The sequence below is a fragment of the Lissotriton vulgaris genome, chromosome 12 (assembly GCF_964263255.1).
Source record: "Lissotriton vulgaris chromosome 12, aLisVul1.2, whole genome shotgun sequence".
Lineage (NCBI taxonomy): Eukaryota > Metazoa > Chordata > Amphibia > Caudata > Salamandridae > Lissotriton > Lissotriton vulgaris.
Window position 1 is genome coordinate 293,489,490 of NC_141700.1, and position 19,058 is coordinate 293,508,547.

Here is a 19,058-nt window from a genome sequence, read left to right on the forward strand (position 1 = left end):
ATCCATCGTTTTCCCTGAGAGGTCAAAGTGTCAGAATTTGCATTCATTAGAATTACTCGATACCTTACCAAGAGAATAGCCTAAGCCAGTACTAACTCATTCACCCCTCACAATTATTAATGCATTGCTAACTTTATACTGTTTGAATTCCCTCTGATAGCATAGGACTAGCACAGGCATAGAGTGCCTCATAAGTTATGTGTCATTCTATGCCTGAAAGGGTATTGTTTTGACTTATACTGGGTACTGCCTTGTGTCTGGACAAAGTTATACCTCTCTGAAGAGCTATAAGAAGAGCGAAGCACTGTGTCAGGGGTTGCTTTTACTCATTTCAGGTTGGCTTGGTTGGCATTTTACCAATTCAAAGTTGTAATACTGTGCCTGGTGTGGTAAATGGTGGTTGTCATATTACATTTCGGCATGGACAGCACTGCTAGTTCAATGCTTAAAGACTTTGCTGTAGAAATGGCAAAATACTTTGTTCCTTTCTATGTCTCAGTGGATGGCACTGTGCTAATCCTATGCATAAACACTTTGGTAGTAAATCAGACATTTGAGATGAGCAAGTCTAGAGTGTCGCTGGTGTTGGGGGCGCTCTATACAGGAGCTGCTTTCCACCGAAACTTGAGAACTACCCAGAGTTCTCTGCTTCTTTTTTGCACATATATATATATATATATATATATATATATATATATATATATATATATATATATATATATCACACTCCCAAAGGTCACCGCCAGGGCAATCTGCGCACTCTTGGGGTCGGGTGCGGCTAGTATGGCGGTGACCCATACTTAAAATCAAAGCTCCTGTTTCAAAAGAAACGCCTCACTCGCGGGACACCATCAGAAGTGCAATTATTCTAATAAATGCACTTCTGAGGGTGTCCCGCGAGTGAGGCGTTTCTTTTGAAACAGGAGCTATATATATATACACACAACCACCTCTGAGACCCTAACACAGAGACCCAGAGAAACCAATACAGAGTACCGAACACAGCGGAGCTATCTTTAACCTACAACTCTCCCCCCACAGCCTACCCTATATCCAAGATCCAAGTGATCACCGGTTTCGGAAGGGATCACCATGCTCTGAATTCACCAAGACCCCCGGCCCTCCTCACTACCATACCCAGGGCGCCACTTGTAAAGAAACACACCAAAGAGGAGTCCACTACCAACTGAATGCTCATAAACTGTAGATCAGCCTCGAAACATGCAACTGAATTAGCAGAAACCAACCTCTCACATGACATAGACATCGTGTTCATCACCGAGACTTGGCTAAAAGAGTTCTCCACACCAAGCCTAGATATGTTGGGGCCCCTAGGCTTCACTATCATCAAGAAGGACAGAAAAGATCAAAGAGGTGGAGGCATAGGAATCATACATAACAACAACATTACCATTGTAGAAATGGACACCTTCAATTACAGCACCATTGAATGTCTTACCGCCCACATAAGACAAACGACAATAGAGCAATACTTTGCCATCTACTATATCACCCCAAGGCAACACCTCCGCATTCGGGGAACACTTGTCTGATCTGATTGCGCACTGCTCACTCGGTGACTCAAACAACCTAATTCTCGGTGACCTCAACCTACATTGGAATGAGGTCAACAATTCACTAATTCTAACCCTAAAAAATCTTCTTAAGGACAACAATCTGACCCAATTCTGCTCAGTAGAAACCCACAATAAAGGAGCAACCTTAGATGCCATTATCGCACAACAGGAAGCAGTTACGATCGACCACGTCCTCCCCGTGGACTGGTCTGACCACAACATCATATTCAACCAAAAGACTTTACTCCAGCCCCCTCACAAGACCCCCTCAAAATGGTCTAGAAATCTAATGCAGATTCCCCTCGCCAACCTAGAGGAAAGGATAGGCTCGCTCCTCCCCAGCGCATCTGATCACCTCTCCGCATTGGAACTCACCTCGCACTACATCTCAAATATGACGTCCATTCTTGATCAATTAGCCCACCTGAAATTAAAAAAACCCAGGAAAACTCCATTGAGATCATGGTTTAACACTGACAACACCGAAAAAGAGACAACTAAGAGCCACAAAGAGACTCTGAAGAGAAGCACCCCCTCCGACATCCTCCACGAGCAACTCAAAGCAGCTCGATGGAAGTATAAAAAACACATCCAGAAGGAAAAAACTTCATTTTTCTGCACCGCGCTTGACAACGCAAAAAACAGGCCTAGGGAGCTCTTTATCATCATTAGACCACAAACCTCCAAGCCAGCTATCTCCTCAGTGCAGGCTTCCAAAGAGCTCTGTGATAACTTTGCAAACTTCTTTGAGGACAAGACCAACAAGATTGAGCTCTCACTGGACATCAACATCACTCCCCTCATCAAGAGCATATCGCCTGGGACCAAGGACAACACATCCAAGCCCCCTACAAAACCCAGGGAGCTGAGATAGTCAAACTGATCTCCAAATCCAAGACCTCCTCCCACGCTCTAGATCCTCTTCCTCCTCAACTGACCAAAAAGCGTAAACTCTCCCTTGCCCCGCTCTGGTGCAAGATCATAAACAGCTCCCTGAGATCCGGAGTTGTCCCAGACTGCCTTAAAGTCGGTCAAGTCAAGCCACTGCTAAAAAAAAACAGGCCTAGACACAAAAGATCTGAATAATTTCAGACCAGTTTCTAATTTACCTCTTCTATCCAAAACCTTCGAAAGATATGTTCTCCTTCAACTAACTCAGCACCTGGATAGCTTCAACCTCCTCGATGTCCACCAATCGGGCTTCAGAAAAGGCTGCAGCACGGAAACCGCGATCCTCAAAGTCATTGATGATATCCACAAATCACTTGATGCGGACAAATGCTGCCTTCTCATTCTCCTAGACCTATCGGCAGCTTTCAACGTGGTCAACCACAAACTCCTCATTAAGGTGCTTCAAGAAAGGGCAGGCCTAGATGAGGTGGTCTTAGACTGGTTCTCCTCCTTCATTCACAACCACACCCAAATAATAAAAATCTAAAAAACTCTGTGGCACTTACTGGAGGTACCTGGTGGGCTAGTTGGACACCGGGGACCCTCAGGATTCAAGTGGACTTAATCCCCCAACTTAAATTGCGCCACGGGGCGGGTTTGCACAGTGGCAAGTGACAAGTGTGCAAACAAGCCCCGTGGCATGTTTTAAGTTTGAGGATTAAGTCCCCTTGAATCCTGAGGGTCTGTGGGGGCCAACCAGCCCACCAGGTAAAAAAATATGAAAAGTACATTTTGTCATAGAATTTGGGAGTCCATATTTGAATTTGTTGGTTCGGGCCCTCCCTGTGCTGGCACACCTGCCATGCAAACTCACACTCAAAATGATGTGCTTATGACCTCACAATATTTACAAAATTTATAACAATAAATAGGATGACATCATACCATATCTTTCAATTACAACACATATAGAATGAGAACCTACCGTATCCATTATTGTGTCAATCATCATATAATTAACTGGATTTTTTTTCGAGTAAATATATAATACTCACACACAAGTGTGTGAATGAAGGAATTTCTTTTAACATTGTGACCTAGATACAAATGAACAGAACATGGTACAAAACAAGCAGTAGCAAAGCCTTTAAGTCTGGATTGTATTTAAGAAAGAATGCAAACACTGGCCTGCCCAGATGATTTTATGATGGTAGTGGTGGGGCTTATAATGGTTTGTAGTTTTAATGGTGTTTGTCAGTGTGGTAGTAGTAAGGGACTTTAATGGTTGTGGCAGTAAAAGTGGTATAGGAATGTCTTGTACTGTATTGTTCAGACAAAAACATTTTTTTTAGAAATAATGCAATAAAAAACATACAAACTAGGATTGCTTTCTTTCTAAAATGCATGTAAGATATAGAGAATTGGATGTGTGAATAAAGAATGTTTTTTTCACAGGTAAACCAGTTCCTTATTCATTGCAAAATGTTTGTAGACTCGTGTTTTGAGCCCGCTACATTGTGGACATAGATGTATAAACACATTGGACTTAATAGGTTAAGAATGCACCCTTAAGAGATACTATTATATGGCGCTACATGTGCGAAAGGAGCTGTAAACATAGTGGGCAGCTTCTGCCTTTCAAACATTCAATTCCAGGCAGGTTGTGCTATACCTCGATTTTCTCATTGGGAGCAAAAACTGTGGAGTGCCATAGATTTCTGGTTGTACGGATTGCATGCAGGACGATGTTCTTGACCCTACATCCTTCAATAGCATAATTCCTTTCTTAGTAATACTTAGATTTGCAAGTCTAGAAACTCTCTAGTTATTATGGTGAGAAAATGCAACCTTTTGCTGAATTTCTTGATTGTTTGGTGTTTTCATTAAAAAAGGACGTCAATCTCCACAGTTATTATTTATGGTGCTTTAGTCGAGCTCTTGTAATGGGTTTAGGCGACAGGTGCAGCAGTGGGCGCAATGTGCCACCCCATAAAGTGGTAGAGGAGGAATTCAAGCTGCCTTTGTGATTCTCCCATCAAAGATGGGCATGCGGTTGTCCAAAGAACATGCTAGCTGACCAACAGCCAGTTGGATCTTCCTATCTGCCAGCCTTTGACTGACCATTTGACAGTCAGTCAGATTAGCTCCGCCCCCCTCAAAAAATGACCGCTACTGAATGAGAAGGTACAAGATTTCCCATAGATGGTAACAACAGAACAATGGAAGGCGAAATCCTAAAAATGTCGGAAAAGCAGATTTGCTGACATTTCATCAGGTCCACCTTTTGACTAATCATTAATCTATGTCCAATTTGGGGTTGAGATGTAGCGTGCTATACTGTTAATTTGAGAGCATTTCTCCAGCCTAGAAGAATTTGATAATGTGAAGGTTAAACATGTTATTATGGTTTCCATAAAAAAGAATGACTATTCTTCAAGTATGTGCTTGGAAAATGAGCAGTACTTTTATTTTCCTACTGGCCTTCCTCTACTCAGCAGCTTGTACAGAACAAGAGTAAATATTTAAAAAGATAAACGTAACACGCAACTTACTTGGAGAATATATTTTTACAAGGATCTGGGTACGCCATGGTGCCAAACTCTGAAATCACTATCCGGTCTGCCTCCATATTGCACTTGTATGTGTCACTGCGAAGGTATTTACTCCTATAGTGAACTTCACCTGCCAAACAAGAAAACATTTATTCACATGAGTAAATCAGCATGAGTAAATATGTGCTGCTGAGCCCTCCGGAGCCAGTGTACTGCCTGTAAGCAGTATTTGAAATCTGCACTTCATTTAAATGCATCATTCGATGACAAATAAGTATGGTCTGCTTTAGAGTTTGATATATGAACTTCCACAAAAAAGAGGTGGATGCCCTGCCAGCCCTATTTAAAGTACACAATCTAAAGAGGGTGGACGGGACCCCCACCACTGTTTGGCAAATGTCCTACATCAGCTCAGGTCTAAATAGACCCTTTAGTTTGCAAACACACCACTTAATTTAAACACATAGATCATCGGTCTCCAACCTTTTTTGTAATCAGAGCGACTTGTATTCAATGAAAATCATCCTGAGCGACCAACATTATTAGGGTTGTGCTAGTGCCACATTAGACACAATTACAGTAGTGGCCGCCAAATGCAAAATTACCAGCAGTGATCACCTCAGTGCACCAGGCAGGGTTGCCAGCAGTAATCTAAAAAGCCTTTGTCCATTTGGAAAGCCTCTACATGGGCAATATTTAACAATCATACCTACAGTGCACAAGGCACCAACGTAATAATATTAGGCATAAGAATTTTATAATGCCTCATCATTTATCATTGAAATTTCACCTTTAAATGTATTTAGGAAATGAAGCCATTTGTCATCAACCTGTATCTATGAGTTCTGAAAATGCACACATGTTCGCCTCAAATACACGCGCACAATTTCGGTATGCATATTATTTAAACCAAGCAAAAGCTTCTAATTTCGTAAACTGGGAGGTACACAGGATATCTACTCACTGGTAGCTGGAGAGCTACCACTAGCTACCTTGATTTAGATCTATCACAAAACTGATATTTCCCTGTGGCAAAACTATGCACCCCAGTTCTGATTAAGTGAACTCTCTAATTCAGAGTTTCTCAAACATTTCATCGTTTTACACATGTACACCGCTGCCAAACAATGGGCATCCATATTAGCCTAGAGGACCAGGAAGTGATTCAGTACAGGCTTCCGGTCTCACCCATCAACACCATTGGGAAAGTCACCCCTGGAATACCAAAAGTACTGCAATGCCATGCAGTTGCCGATTCTGCCCTATACAAATGCCAATAGCTTAGAAGGTCCTAGCATAGCACAGCTTAACATATCATGGCATGAAACAGACATGGCCTGATTTTTGCTCTGCAGCCCTGTCAGAAAGCTTGGTGGCTTCACTAACAGTTATTTATGAGTATTACTAAGCTGGACAAATCATTGATGTTCCCCATTCAGGAGTTGCAAACACAGATTTCTCGAGACTGATATAATACAACTTACTGCAGAGTTACACAATTCCTATTGAAGAAAAAAGCTATCTCCATTGATTTTAAGATTTTACCAATTGCCATCACCTGCACTTATCTAGTAGATTTCCAATACAGAAATACAAAATGTAAATGCTAGGCATCGATCACTTCTGAGTTTTGCACCCCAGTTTTAATCTTCTAATGAATTCCTCTTCTTTTTTAAATACCTTGATGTGATGTTAGCCAACAGAATAAACCACATACTTTTCTCATTCTAGGCGACACTAACGAGTTTGTTGAGCGATTCCATATATTTCGCATATCAACTGATCTCAATTCAAACAACATACCATCTTTTATTGTAAAACTGTGCAGCAGGGCCAAACCATCGAACCAATGATTATAGGAGGTCTCCCCCACGAAGTGCTTGCCCGGGCCATTTCTGAGGAGGGTTCCTTTCAGCCAGGGTGGCAAATTACCTACAAAATGACAAATTTTTTGTAACACAAATGTATCAAAGGGAGTGCATATTTTTTAGCATACGTCTGTGCACATGCCTACATGCCTGTCCTGTTTACCTAACGATTTCAAAAACCTAAGGAAATAAAATAAATAAGCATAATTTCAAAGTTGTTATTTGTAGGTCTCGAACGTTCGGTAATATTACAAATATGCCTAACAAGTAGTGCTGGAAAGTAGAGGCATATTCCCAGGTCACAGTTTCTGTGTTATATTTGGGCTGGATCTGGTATAGGATTTGCATATCGTCCATACCTGCAGACATTATGGGCCATATTATGAAAGTGCCCTGGGGGCGCAACAGGCGTTTGCACCCGCTTTGCGCACCCCTGGGGCACTTTGGTAATAAAAATGGGGCTGCAGATGTTTATGTGGCCCCTTCTGTAATACCAATAGTGCTGGCTCACATAAAGCAACAGCGCTATCATCAGGGGGCGTTCCCTCATTTGCATTGGGGTGTGCCCCGTGCAAATGAGGGAATCCCTTTTACTCTGTGCCCATGCTGTATTAACACCTTCGCTGCAGCGGCTATTCCGCCGCAGCACTAAGGGGGAGGGGGGCCGCGCGGCGCGCACATGCTGGTGACAGACCGCTCCATCACCAGCCGCGGTTGAGCTGTGCTCATGACAGAGCGGGTCCGTCATGGCCCCGCCCGATCAATGGAATGCCCAGCGCAGGCGCAATGGGCGGGCCATGACGGAACCGCTCCGTCATCAGCACAGCACCACCGTGGCTGATGACGGAGCGGTTCCGTCATCAGCACGGAAAGGGTTAAAGACATGGGTACAGAGAGAGACAGCGACTTCACAGCTGCCCTGAGGGCAGCGCATTCATGGTAATACTGCACATTTTCATTGTTTGCTACGGGTGCACCTTTTAAAAGGTGCACCCGGTGTGGCGCCTTTTCATTGTTTGCTCCGGGTGCACCTTTTAGAAGGTGCACCCGGCACAATCAAGGAAAATGCACCTCTAGAGTAATATATCCCCAAACGTTAAGAGCGAACGGTTGGGAGAAACACAAAGCCAGGATATAAAATGTAACACAGTGATTAGGGTTGTCTGTACTAATAGGACTCTATTAATTTCCAGGACAGTCCTTCTTTACAATCAGAATAAAACAGATTGAGGAAAAAAACAAAACAGATCGAAACCCATGACTTGCCATTTGCATGCAGCTCCTCATTGCTGGTAAATAGGTCTTCATGATTATTAGAAGGATTGCAATCTATTGACTGGATGTAAGAAAATGATCTCTGTGTCAAAACCAGAAGCCACCTACCTATCTACATAGGGTACAATTCTGTGATCTGCATGTTACACAATGTGCTTTACAGCAGTTACATTAACCCCCAATGTTACTTAATGAATAAAACTATGATTGGACAAAACACAGAACTCTCTCTGAACTGCATTAACCACCAGAGTTATCTCACCATTATTGTACTGCCCTAGAAAATGGCTGGTCACACAAGGAGTTCTACAGTAGGTGTCTTAACCCTGTAAGATATTTTCAAATGCAGCCTCTTTGTGACCAATTAAGTATTAACTATAACGGATCTGCTGTCCCATGTGTCCTTGTTGCCAATTTCATTGAGGCTGATTTAAAAAAAAAAATGTGTACATTGACAGTCAGATTCTGCTTTTTAATCTCCACTCCTCGTGACTTCACCCCCCTTTTCTTCGATACACCTTGGCCCCCAATTTAAGGGTTCCTGGAGTGCATTTTGTCCAATTCCAGCACTGCTACCAAGGTACAAAGAAGAGAAGAAAACGTGATAATCTGCAAAGGTTAAAGCCCTGTATTTGCAAAACTGCACCGGCTGAAAGGGTTAATGTTTCTGCACAGTTCAGTTAGCCCAAGACAGAAGGGGTGATTCGCATACATGTCAACATTTTCGAGCAGGCAAGTAGGAGATTTAAAAAAATAGCCAGGATAATGTATTTTCCCCATGACTTGTATTGATGCAATCTGCCTGAATCGGGCCTATTGCTATGTATGGTGACAGACAATCATTTATTTTTGGCAGTTTAATAACAGCACAAACAAAAAAATGTTGAGGCCTGTCACATGCTCTAAGAACTAAGACAAAGTGTTAAGCTTTGATGTGAGAGGTAATTCTTGGAGGGAGAGACTGGAGCTTTCGTGACTGGAGCTTGCGTGACTTCTGGTTAGTTTTACACAACTCTGAATCGGGTTTCTGCATGCAGGAAAGGAGGCGGGAGACCCGCCTTGAAATCGGTCGTTTTCCGGCAGACTCGGAACGATTGACATGTATGGATGATGTCGCTGTGATACGTCATATCTTCATTTGTCTCTAAGTTGAGGGGTGATGAGTGGCTTCTTCTGATTGTATAGGGGTATAAGTTTCCATGCCTGGTTTGAGCATACGACTTTGAGGAATTTCTCAGCGGTTTCATCCCAAAGGAAAAGCCCAAAAGCTGTGCCCTGCCCGCGAGCCAGCCCTCCGAGGGATTCAATTGACCCCCAAAACTCGAGAGTGAAGATGTGCGTGGCTGCTTGCGAGTAATGTCACCCGGTACCTCCTGACAGTGATAGACTAAAGGATTAAAGGGCCTAATGAAGGCATGACCTTTCAGTCGGAAGGGCCAAATAGCAAGGAGTGGTTTGCACGCGCCTGTTGGTGCTGAGTGTAAATCAAAGCAGCTGGGGAGGGCTGACAGCATTAATCCCCTCACACTCACTCCCTTGAGGCTCTTGGGGCCTAAAGCCTGCCCCCCAACAGAGAAGCTAAAAACAGACTCTTCGAAGCACTGTCAGGGTGGACATAAAGGGCCTCGGTGCACTGCAATGCAGAGCGTGTTATATAAACACAATCCAAAGTGCACTTGGGTAAACAATGCATTGTGAGACCTTTATATTTTTTTTAAAACACCTAAGTGGCTAAGGATTCGAGCTCCACGCTATGCAGTGATTGCGCATTTCAAGTCAAGGGAAAATATATTTATTAAAAAAAAATTGCATAATGTCTCTACACGTCAAAACAATTCCCGATCATTTCATTTATTTTACATAACTTTTCCTCCAGCATCTAAAGATTCTTGGGGATCCATTTGATTTTACGATTTAAAATGAGATTGTTTAATACTAAATCTTAAAATGACAACACAAACTTGCATATCTGCAACTTGTTATCTTAAAACCTGACACTGTAATTTGATTAGTCCAAGTATCATAAGAGTCAGTTTATCTTCCCAGCATGGGAGTTTATCGAAGGTAAACTAACTCTAGCTACAAACAAATTACATATAGGGGCCAGTTATATTGATGTCTTTGCAATAATCTAGTGTCATAAAAATCACTACAGTACATTTGATTCTTTCCCTTTTTAGGTCTCGCCTACACAGCGCGCATGCGCTGTTTGGGGAAGACCTTTAGTAATCGATTCATTTTCTGCCAAAAACGTGCAGGCTTTGCATTGCTTTCAATGGCAATGTGTGCACGTTTGGCGATACCCTTGCAGGAGCGATCTTTGAAACCTTGTGTTTGTAATTAACAGATGGTTCCTGCTCGTTCCAGCAAGGGAAACAGGCGCAGGTCCCCTCCTCTCTCCCCTCCCCCTGCTGCCTCCTCCTATCCTCGTTAAACTTGTTTTTTTTTTCACTTTCAGTGTCAGGAGCGCGCGCTTGTTTTCTTTTTGTTGGTGCTGTATTTTCATTCCTTTCGGAGATAAGACTTGCCTTTGAAGTTCTGTTTTTTCGAGCGTACATAACAGCCAACCGGGACCATTAACCTCCCAGTAAAGAGGTTAGACAGCCGCGCAGATCAAACTATAAACAACAGTGAACCCATGGAATGCAATGATGGTGATCCAAAGTAAAGGTTCCAAACTCAAGGCAGACGATTATGGTCACCAACGCGAGCCCCACACTTTGGTTGCTGGTCAGCTGCACACTTGTTGGCCTTGTTATCTTTTCCCAATGGAGCTTGAATCCTCTTCCTTTCACTGCTGATCTTTGGGTTTTACGAACATTAAATCACAAAGTGCCACTGTGTAAACACTTGCCAGCCTGGCAGCTCTGCTGTCAAAGCAAAAGCCGCCTTTGCTCTACCACGCCTCAGTGCAGGCTTCACTTTCCATGCAGAAGCCACGATCACACGGCTGCTCGGCTTGTTGTGGCTCCATTGATGGTAAATATTAGCACACACAATACCGAGTGCATTAATTCTCCTGCTCATTAACACCGCTCATTAACACCCTCACCATGCTGACACCGCACAGGCAGCCTCTCCACTAGCGTGGGTAGAAGGAACACGAGTTCTGCCTCATTTTCATCTGAAGAGAGGCGCCATCAGAGGGAGATTAGTGCTGATGTGCGCCTCAAAGTGCCCTCCACGCACCCCGGGTGGGAGAGAGGCATTCATGGGCAAGCAGAAGAATGACTCCCAATTCATTCAATGCAAGGGAGTCAGGATGTGCCCGAGTGGTGGCAGGGAGAGGTCATAGGTGAGAGTAAAGTACTCTGTAGGGGACCAGTTGTCTCTCTGGTTTAACCATTTATTACATCAGTTCATGCACCCAAACGTGTATCAGTTGGTCGTCTCAGCTCACATGGAACCATCCTAATTAGTGCTTCCCCTGGCCTGGAGAGGTTAAACTACACAAATCACCAAGTAGCAGATGGCTATGTTATTCCTCGGGACACAAGTACAGGAGGAACGTGCCTCTTAGCCCACCGCTATCTTTAAAAAAATCTAGTCCAGTTCACCCACGGAGGCACCGTCCCGATTCTATGGGCATGTGAACCATTCCCAAACAAAATATAGAATTCACATGCAAACAGGTGCATTCCGTGCTTTGTTGAGCAAATTCATTGGAGTACCTCACTGCGCACTGCCTAGGGCGAGGTTCGCAATATATATATATATATTTACCCAGAACGTGGTCCTCTGGGCCAGGTATATAGACGATGTGTTTTGTCTGTGGAAGGGCAGCAAAGATGCAGCTCTGCAATTTGTCAAGGAATTGAATCAAAATGAATGTAACCTACAGTTTACCAGTACTATTGATAAGCAATCAATTGAATTTCTGGATGTTTTGGTGTCAGTTAACAATGGACGACTCATTAGTAAGCTGTATCGTAAGCCTACAGCAGGCAACAGCATACTACATGCGTCGAGCTGTCATCCCAAAAACTTGATTCACAGTATACCTTTTGGCGAGTTGCTACGTGCGAAGAGGAACTGTGCAACCAATGCAGACTTCCACAAAGAAATGAATATCATGAAGGAGAGATTCAGGGTGAGGGGCTATTCGGCCAAAGTGGTCGAACAAGCCTGTAACAAAGTCAGAGACGTAAATAGGAAAGATCTCCTTGTATCTAAACCACCAGATGACAGTGAAGAGGGACCATTAAGATTCATCACCACATATTCCGACCAAACATGGCAGGTCAGAAGAAGTCTGAAAAAATTTTGGCATGTACTCCAGTTGGACGAAACACTAAAAGATGCTGTGGGAAATCAACCCATGATTACCTACAGGAAGTGTCCAGCCCTGAAAGATGTGCTTTGCAGCAACATGGTAAAGGACAAAGTAGACACCAGGAAGGTGGAAGGCTTCTTTACCTGTCGCTCATGCAAAGCCTGTAAGAATAGTGTCAACAGGAAGGAAATCACTCTGTCCAGGAATAACAAACCTTTCAGGATTCAAAAACATCTTACGTGCAAATCTGACTATTGTGTCTATGCACTACAGTGCCCGTGTCCACTGACATATATTGGAAGCACAAAACATCCCTGCAAAAAACGAGTACTGGAACACATGAGGGCCATAACTAATGAGGACAAAAACTATCCCATAGCCAAACATTTTAAGGATTTTCATGGAAAGAATCTGAGTGTATTCAAGTTTTGTGCTTTAGACAGGGTGCCACCATCGGAACGAGGTGGTAATAGAATAAGACAACTACGACAACTTGAATCAAGGTTCATAATTAAATATGACACTGTGCAACCTCTGGGGTTGAATAGGGATGAGGGGTTAGCTGTCCACTTAATTTAGGAGTCAATGTAATGTATTCACCGTACTGAAAATACTCTAGTGATGGAATCCCTTTAAAAACATGAATTTGAAGCTGTCTTGGATTTTTAAATTATTTTGTGTATATTTTAAAGTGATCGTATCTTTTATGTTTGTAGGAGACACATATGTCGCCGCACAGGGAGGATGTAAAACCACTGGTTGCTGCTGATTTGATTGGATGGAATCACAGGACTATGCATTTGTTGATTTAAAAAACTTTATGAGTTCAATTACTTCTTTGAGTTCAAGGACACTGTAATGTAAGGGGGCATTCATGCCCACTGGGGCCGAATCCAGCGCACGAAATCATTATGCCCACTGGGGCAGAATTGTCACGCTATGTGTATCTGAGTATGGGTACATGTGCCCACATGGGCTAAATTTTGCGAATCAGTGACTTGGGATAAAGTGTAAATGCTTATGGGCACCTACATGTAACAAATCGAATCTAATTGTTACAAGAATTAATTTCATTTGTCCGCAAAGGTTTTGTCTATACATGATGTATACTATTCCTGTGGTCAATTATACATTTAAATATGGCCGCCACACAGAGGTAGAGCAAACACTGGTGTGAGGACGAGTAGTCCTACGTTTACGTTTATATGTTGATTTACTTTAAAAATGTTAATGCGAGTAAACACCGTTACCCGTGACCAAGGTGCGGCTGCACCAAAACGCGTCGGGTGTTGATTGACATTCTGTGTAAATAAATTACTGCACGCTAAAAGGATCTGGGCTCGAGTCAACTTTTTGATGGGAAAGTTGTTTTTGGAAAATATATATATATATATAATCGCAATAAATAATAATTTTTAAAAAACCTAATAAAACCACAGTGCGAAATTAACATTGTCAGATTACAAAAAGATACATATATATTTTACAACACCCCCCAATAAGTCATCTACTTTTGAATAAAAAGAAAATTCAAAACACTATTGAATAAATATATAAATTCAGTTACAAATTGGCTAATAACACAGGTTTTTACGTGTGATCAAGGCACCCTTGTGCTGAAACGCGTAGCGTTACCTCGTGAATAAACCCCTTTTTGCTGCACCTTTCCGAGTGCGTGTTTTTGCTTTTGAAAGCAGTTTCTTTTGGACATTGTCAATACTCGGCGATGGGATTAGCCGAGCGCAACACGCCACCTGACTAAGGGATATGGATCCCGGTAACTAATCCTCTGCTCAAAGTTTGAATATATATATATATATATATATATATATATATATATATATATATATATATATATATATATATATATAATCGCAATAAATAATAATTTTTAAAAAACCTAATAAAACCACAGTGCGAAATTAACATTGTCAGATTACAAAAAGATACATATATATTTTACAACACCCCCCAATAAGTCATCTACTTTTGAATAAAAAGAAAATTCAAAACACTATTGAATAAATATATAAATTCAGTTACAAATTGGCTAATAACACAGGTTTTTACTGTGCCTAGAAATAGCAGACGAATGGTATGAAACACTATATAAAACAGTACTATTATAAATGACTACAATAGTATGCATGCAGCAGAGTTGGAGCTACATACAGGTTTAGTCAATATTTAAGTGATTTCTTCTTTAAAAGCTGTGTTTTCACTCCTACCTTACAAGTGAAACACAATCCGGTACAAAAGTATAAAATGAGAGCAATGGACACACAAGTAGCACTACCCTGCATGGGTTTTCAGATATGTTATCTGTGCTTTAACTCCACACTAAGAGTAGCAATGCGTAGCACCGGAAATTGCTATGTGCCACATACTAGGCAAAGTCAATGGCAGAACACAAATACGAAAGTACAAACTTGCCTATTTTTAAACGTGCACCCAGGAGGGCTTTAAATAAGAATAGTTTATATTTTTCACACTGATCCATATCTTCATTTTGGAATTACTGTAGACAATAGACCAGGCTAAAAATAATGCACTTCGTCAATCTTTAGACATGGCCTCTGAACTGCCTTCCCACCCTTCCCCGTACAAGGTCACTTCAGGTGTGAGGACAAAAGCAATTTGCATACGTAAATTCTCAATGCCAGTTTAACTAAGTAACTAACTCTCTCACACAATCACTAATAAACTCTCTCACTCTCACTAACTAACTCACTCACTCGCACTAACTAACTCACTCTCACTCTAAGTAAATAACTATTTCACTCTAACAAACTAAAAAATTAACAAACTCTCTCACTCACAATAACTAACTTTCTCACTAACTAACTCACTCTCACCGACTAACTATCTCACTAACTAACTAACTCAGTTGCTAACTGACTTACTAACTCACTCACTAACTAACAAACTAACTAACTCTCTCACTCTCACTAACTAACTCTCTCACTCACTAACTGTCTCACTAACTAACTTACACTCACTCTCTCTTAATAACTAATTCTCTCACTATCACTAACTAACTAACCTTCACACTCCTATTATTTATCCACCCCATCACAAAAAAAACATACTAAGCAAACATTCACAGAAGTACATACAACTTACCAGCATTTAAACAGCTTAAACACTTACGCAAACTCAAAATATGTAGCTAAACACTTATAAGATATCAAAGGCGAGACCTATTGGCTATGCCGATGCTTGTTCAGAGGGTAAATGAGATCAAACGTGCTGTTTTTTATGGAACTTATGAACAAAATATTGGTGACCAAGATTCGTTTAGAGCCTAAATTCTCTTAAACTTCCCAACTGATACAAGATATGTCGAAAACTTCTTATTCCAGGGATAAAAGATAAGAAAACTCGTAATGCCTTCTCTATCATGCCCTTTTAAGGCTTGCTTTCCCACTAGCTATGTAAAAGAAACAATTTATGGACGGAGTGGTGAACAATGCAAATTCATCCAAATCACAAGGATCTGGGTTTAATGCATCATTCTTTTGCCCACCATGCCACCCCAGTTTGGACCTAGCCATATGCAAATCAGTCTTGACCCTGTTCCTTGTGGGAACAGTCCAGTCCGAACTGCCAAGTGAGGTCCTCCCTGGACCAGAAACTAGCATCCTGGGACTGCTTTTGGGGCATCACCCTTCATCAGCTAGGCTAGCTTGAATCAAGTAGCGGCGCAGTGAGCACTGGACTCAAGTCTGGGCATACCCTTTCCACTTAGGGCAACAAATGCAAAAGAAACAATTGATGGACGTAATCCTGGACAATGCAAACATTCGCCCCGCCGTCACAAGGATCTAGGTTTAATCCATCATTCTTTTTCTCACCACACCACCCGTGTTTGGACCCAGCTATATGCAAATCAGTCTTGAAACAGTTCCTTATGGGAACAGACCAGCACCAACTGTCAAATCAGGTCCTCGACCAAAAAAAGCATCCTGGGATCGGTTTCGGGGAATCCCCCCTCATCAGCCAGGCTAGCTTGAATCCAATGGTGCAATGAGCATGGGACCCACGTCTGGGAATGTCTGAGTCCAAAAGGCTGCCAATGTGACAGTCTGAGGGGCGGGGAGCAGCTAATGAGCTCCTGAGCCGGCAGATGTTTCCAGAAGGCCCTGTGTCATAATACCACTCAGTGCCACATAATTACACGTCACATAATTGCACTCTACTGATGCAACATACACTCCACACAATACCACTCAGTGCCACATAATTCTATGCTACATAATTATACTGCACTCAGTGCAACATACACTTCAAATAATACCACTCAGTGCCACATAATTACACGCCACATAATTACACTCTACTAAATACAAAATACACTCCCCATAATACCACTCAAGCATGAAAACAGGCAGGAAGAAGTTGTCAGCAGTGCAAGTACAAAAGAACTAGAAGACATTTTTTATGTAAAATCTTTTTTTAATCAGGTTTTTCAGTTGTATATAATGTCGTCTTCGTTTGTATAAAGGTAACAAAAATGCTTAACACTTTTTATTATAACTTTTTAACATAAAGCACAGCAGCCACAATGCTCTACAACATAGCCAAACGTTCTGGCTAAACACATAAGGTCCCAAAGGTGAGACCTATTGGCTATGCCAATGCACGTTGAAAATGTATACTATCATTTTAAAAGCACCTGCTGACGCTTTCCTGGTCTCCAGCAATTTTCAGGCATCAATTAAAACGTCAAGATAGATCCGGCGATTAATGGTCTTACTGGAAAGAGACTGCAGGTTTGTCTAGTGGAAGTGTTGACTCATCCTAAGGTAGTGCAGAGGATTAAGATGCCTGTTGCTAAGACTGTGTGCCATGCAGTTAAGGAAGTGCATATAATGTAAATAGGTCAGTGGGTTACTGCTTCTGTAAGTGAGATCCTTTAGTTACTTGTGGTTTCTAAGTCAAAATCTTAATATAGAACATTGAACTATTACCTGTCATCAAATAGCTGCATGCACACTGCAAGGTATATGTTAGAGCTATATGTTTTTTGCCCAGTCTTCCATCATCCTAATCTTGTGAAAAGGGTTCATTTGGGTAGAAACAATTCTTATTATGAAAGAGAACCCCTAACAATAATGTTACATTTTAGATTCTGAATGTGTGCTTTTCCAGATTAAGGACTCAGACTATATAGCCTAACAGTATCGATGACATGTCACTCCTACACCACACCTTGTAGTCCTATCTGATGTAACATTTCCAATACACTGATTTACACACATATGTGCAATGTGTGTGTGGTGTAAAATGCTCTGACACCATACACTGGTTCGAGTGGTGCTATAAAACTAAATGGCACTCTTAAAGGGTGCTAGTGAGGGAATCGGTGGCAGAGCTGGTCATTGAGAGGGGGCGCCAACAGGAATTGTCGCACCGAGCGACACCAGAAGGCCAGACTGGCCTTGGACCTAGTCCCTCAAAATTAACCTATGCATAATTTGCTTACCTGCTAAGGTACTCATTATGAGGAGATATCGCATTGGCCATTCTAACTTTCTCAGTGTCTGAGGTCCAGAATTACTAGGTCTGACAACTCCGGATCGGATAATTCAGGGCCAGTCTTTGAGTGGCCAGATGCTGTGCCTGCCCTGCCTACTCTCTAAATGCAACAAACATTACCCCATCTCCTACTCTACCCTCCCACCCTGCAAACTCTACCACCGGCCTCCAAAAATTCCCATCACCAATTTATCACCTGCTCCATGGGTACATATTTGGGCCCATGTATTTACCGCAGAAGGTGGAAAAAGATGCAGATTTGAGCCTGGTATTCTCTTATCCACATGTTATTTCCCATTCCTAGAGAAATAACTTGTACTCCCTGGATTTAAGTGTGAGGTTGCAGGTCAGAATCAGAGATATTACCTATCTGGTTTTCCCACACTCAAATACGGGGAACTCATAATCAGGTCTAGTGAATCTTGAGACTTTAATCAGTTGGCAGGAGCATACCAATTCCTGAATGAGGAACTTTAACAAAATGTGTGCCTTACTCTGCCAACACTTTATCCATTACCATGCTCTCTCAATTTCTAAAGTTTCTGTCAGTGAGTTAATAGATAATTAACATTCCAAAGGATAAATCTATATATTTTGTGGCAGTATTTTTCTAATAATATATTTAGGGTAACATCCTAGTCTTATCAAAGTAATTTGCGCATATTTTCCATATTTGGCCCATGCTGTGTGTGAGAAATTGGGTTAGTGGTTGACTGGGGTCAGGCAGCAACCACAATGCTTGTCAGGGTAAAGCACAAGCAAACCCCAAAGTAGTCTGTGGTCAACCCCCTGGTAGCTTGGTATAGACCAGTCAGGCTTAACTTAGAGGCAATGTGGAAAGTGCTTGTGTAACACTTCACACACTACAACAGTGAAAACACCACACTAAAAGTATCCCTCACCAAGTTAAAAAAATATAAAATGTAATAAATAAAAAAGACCAAAACAACAAAATTCTAATCTGAAGAACTGGAGTTATGATTTTTCTAAAGAATAAAGTGTAACATTATGCCTAAAATACCAAAGCGCCAACTGCGGCTATCTGGTGGTGCTAGACTTGGTCAAAGTCAAAAGTTCATGCCGA

At 41.9% G+C, this 19,058-nt stretch overlaps 1 protein-coding gene across 1 annotated transcript in view; it reads right to left on the reverse strand.

The window, feature by feature from the left end:
* Window positions 1-19,058, reverse strand: part of BCO1 (beta-carotene oxygenase 1) — a 234,403-nt gene that overhangs the window by 205,553 nt on the left and 9,792 nt on the right. The window contains exons 2-3 of the mRNA XM_086945084.1: window positions 6,824-6,952; window positions 5,021-5,150 (exon numbers count right to left, since the gene is read on the reverse strand). Of these exons, the coding sequence (XP_086801210.1) occupies window positions 5,021-5,150; window positions 6,824-6,952 (259 nt within the window). The remainder of the gene's footprint in view (window positions 1-5,020; window positions 5,151-6,823; window positions 6,953-19,058) is intronic.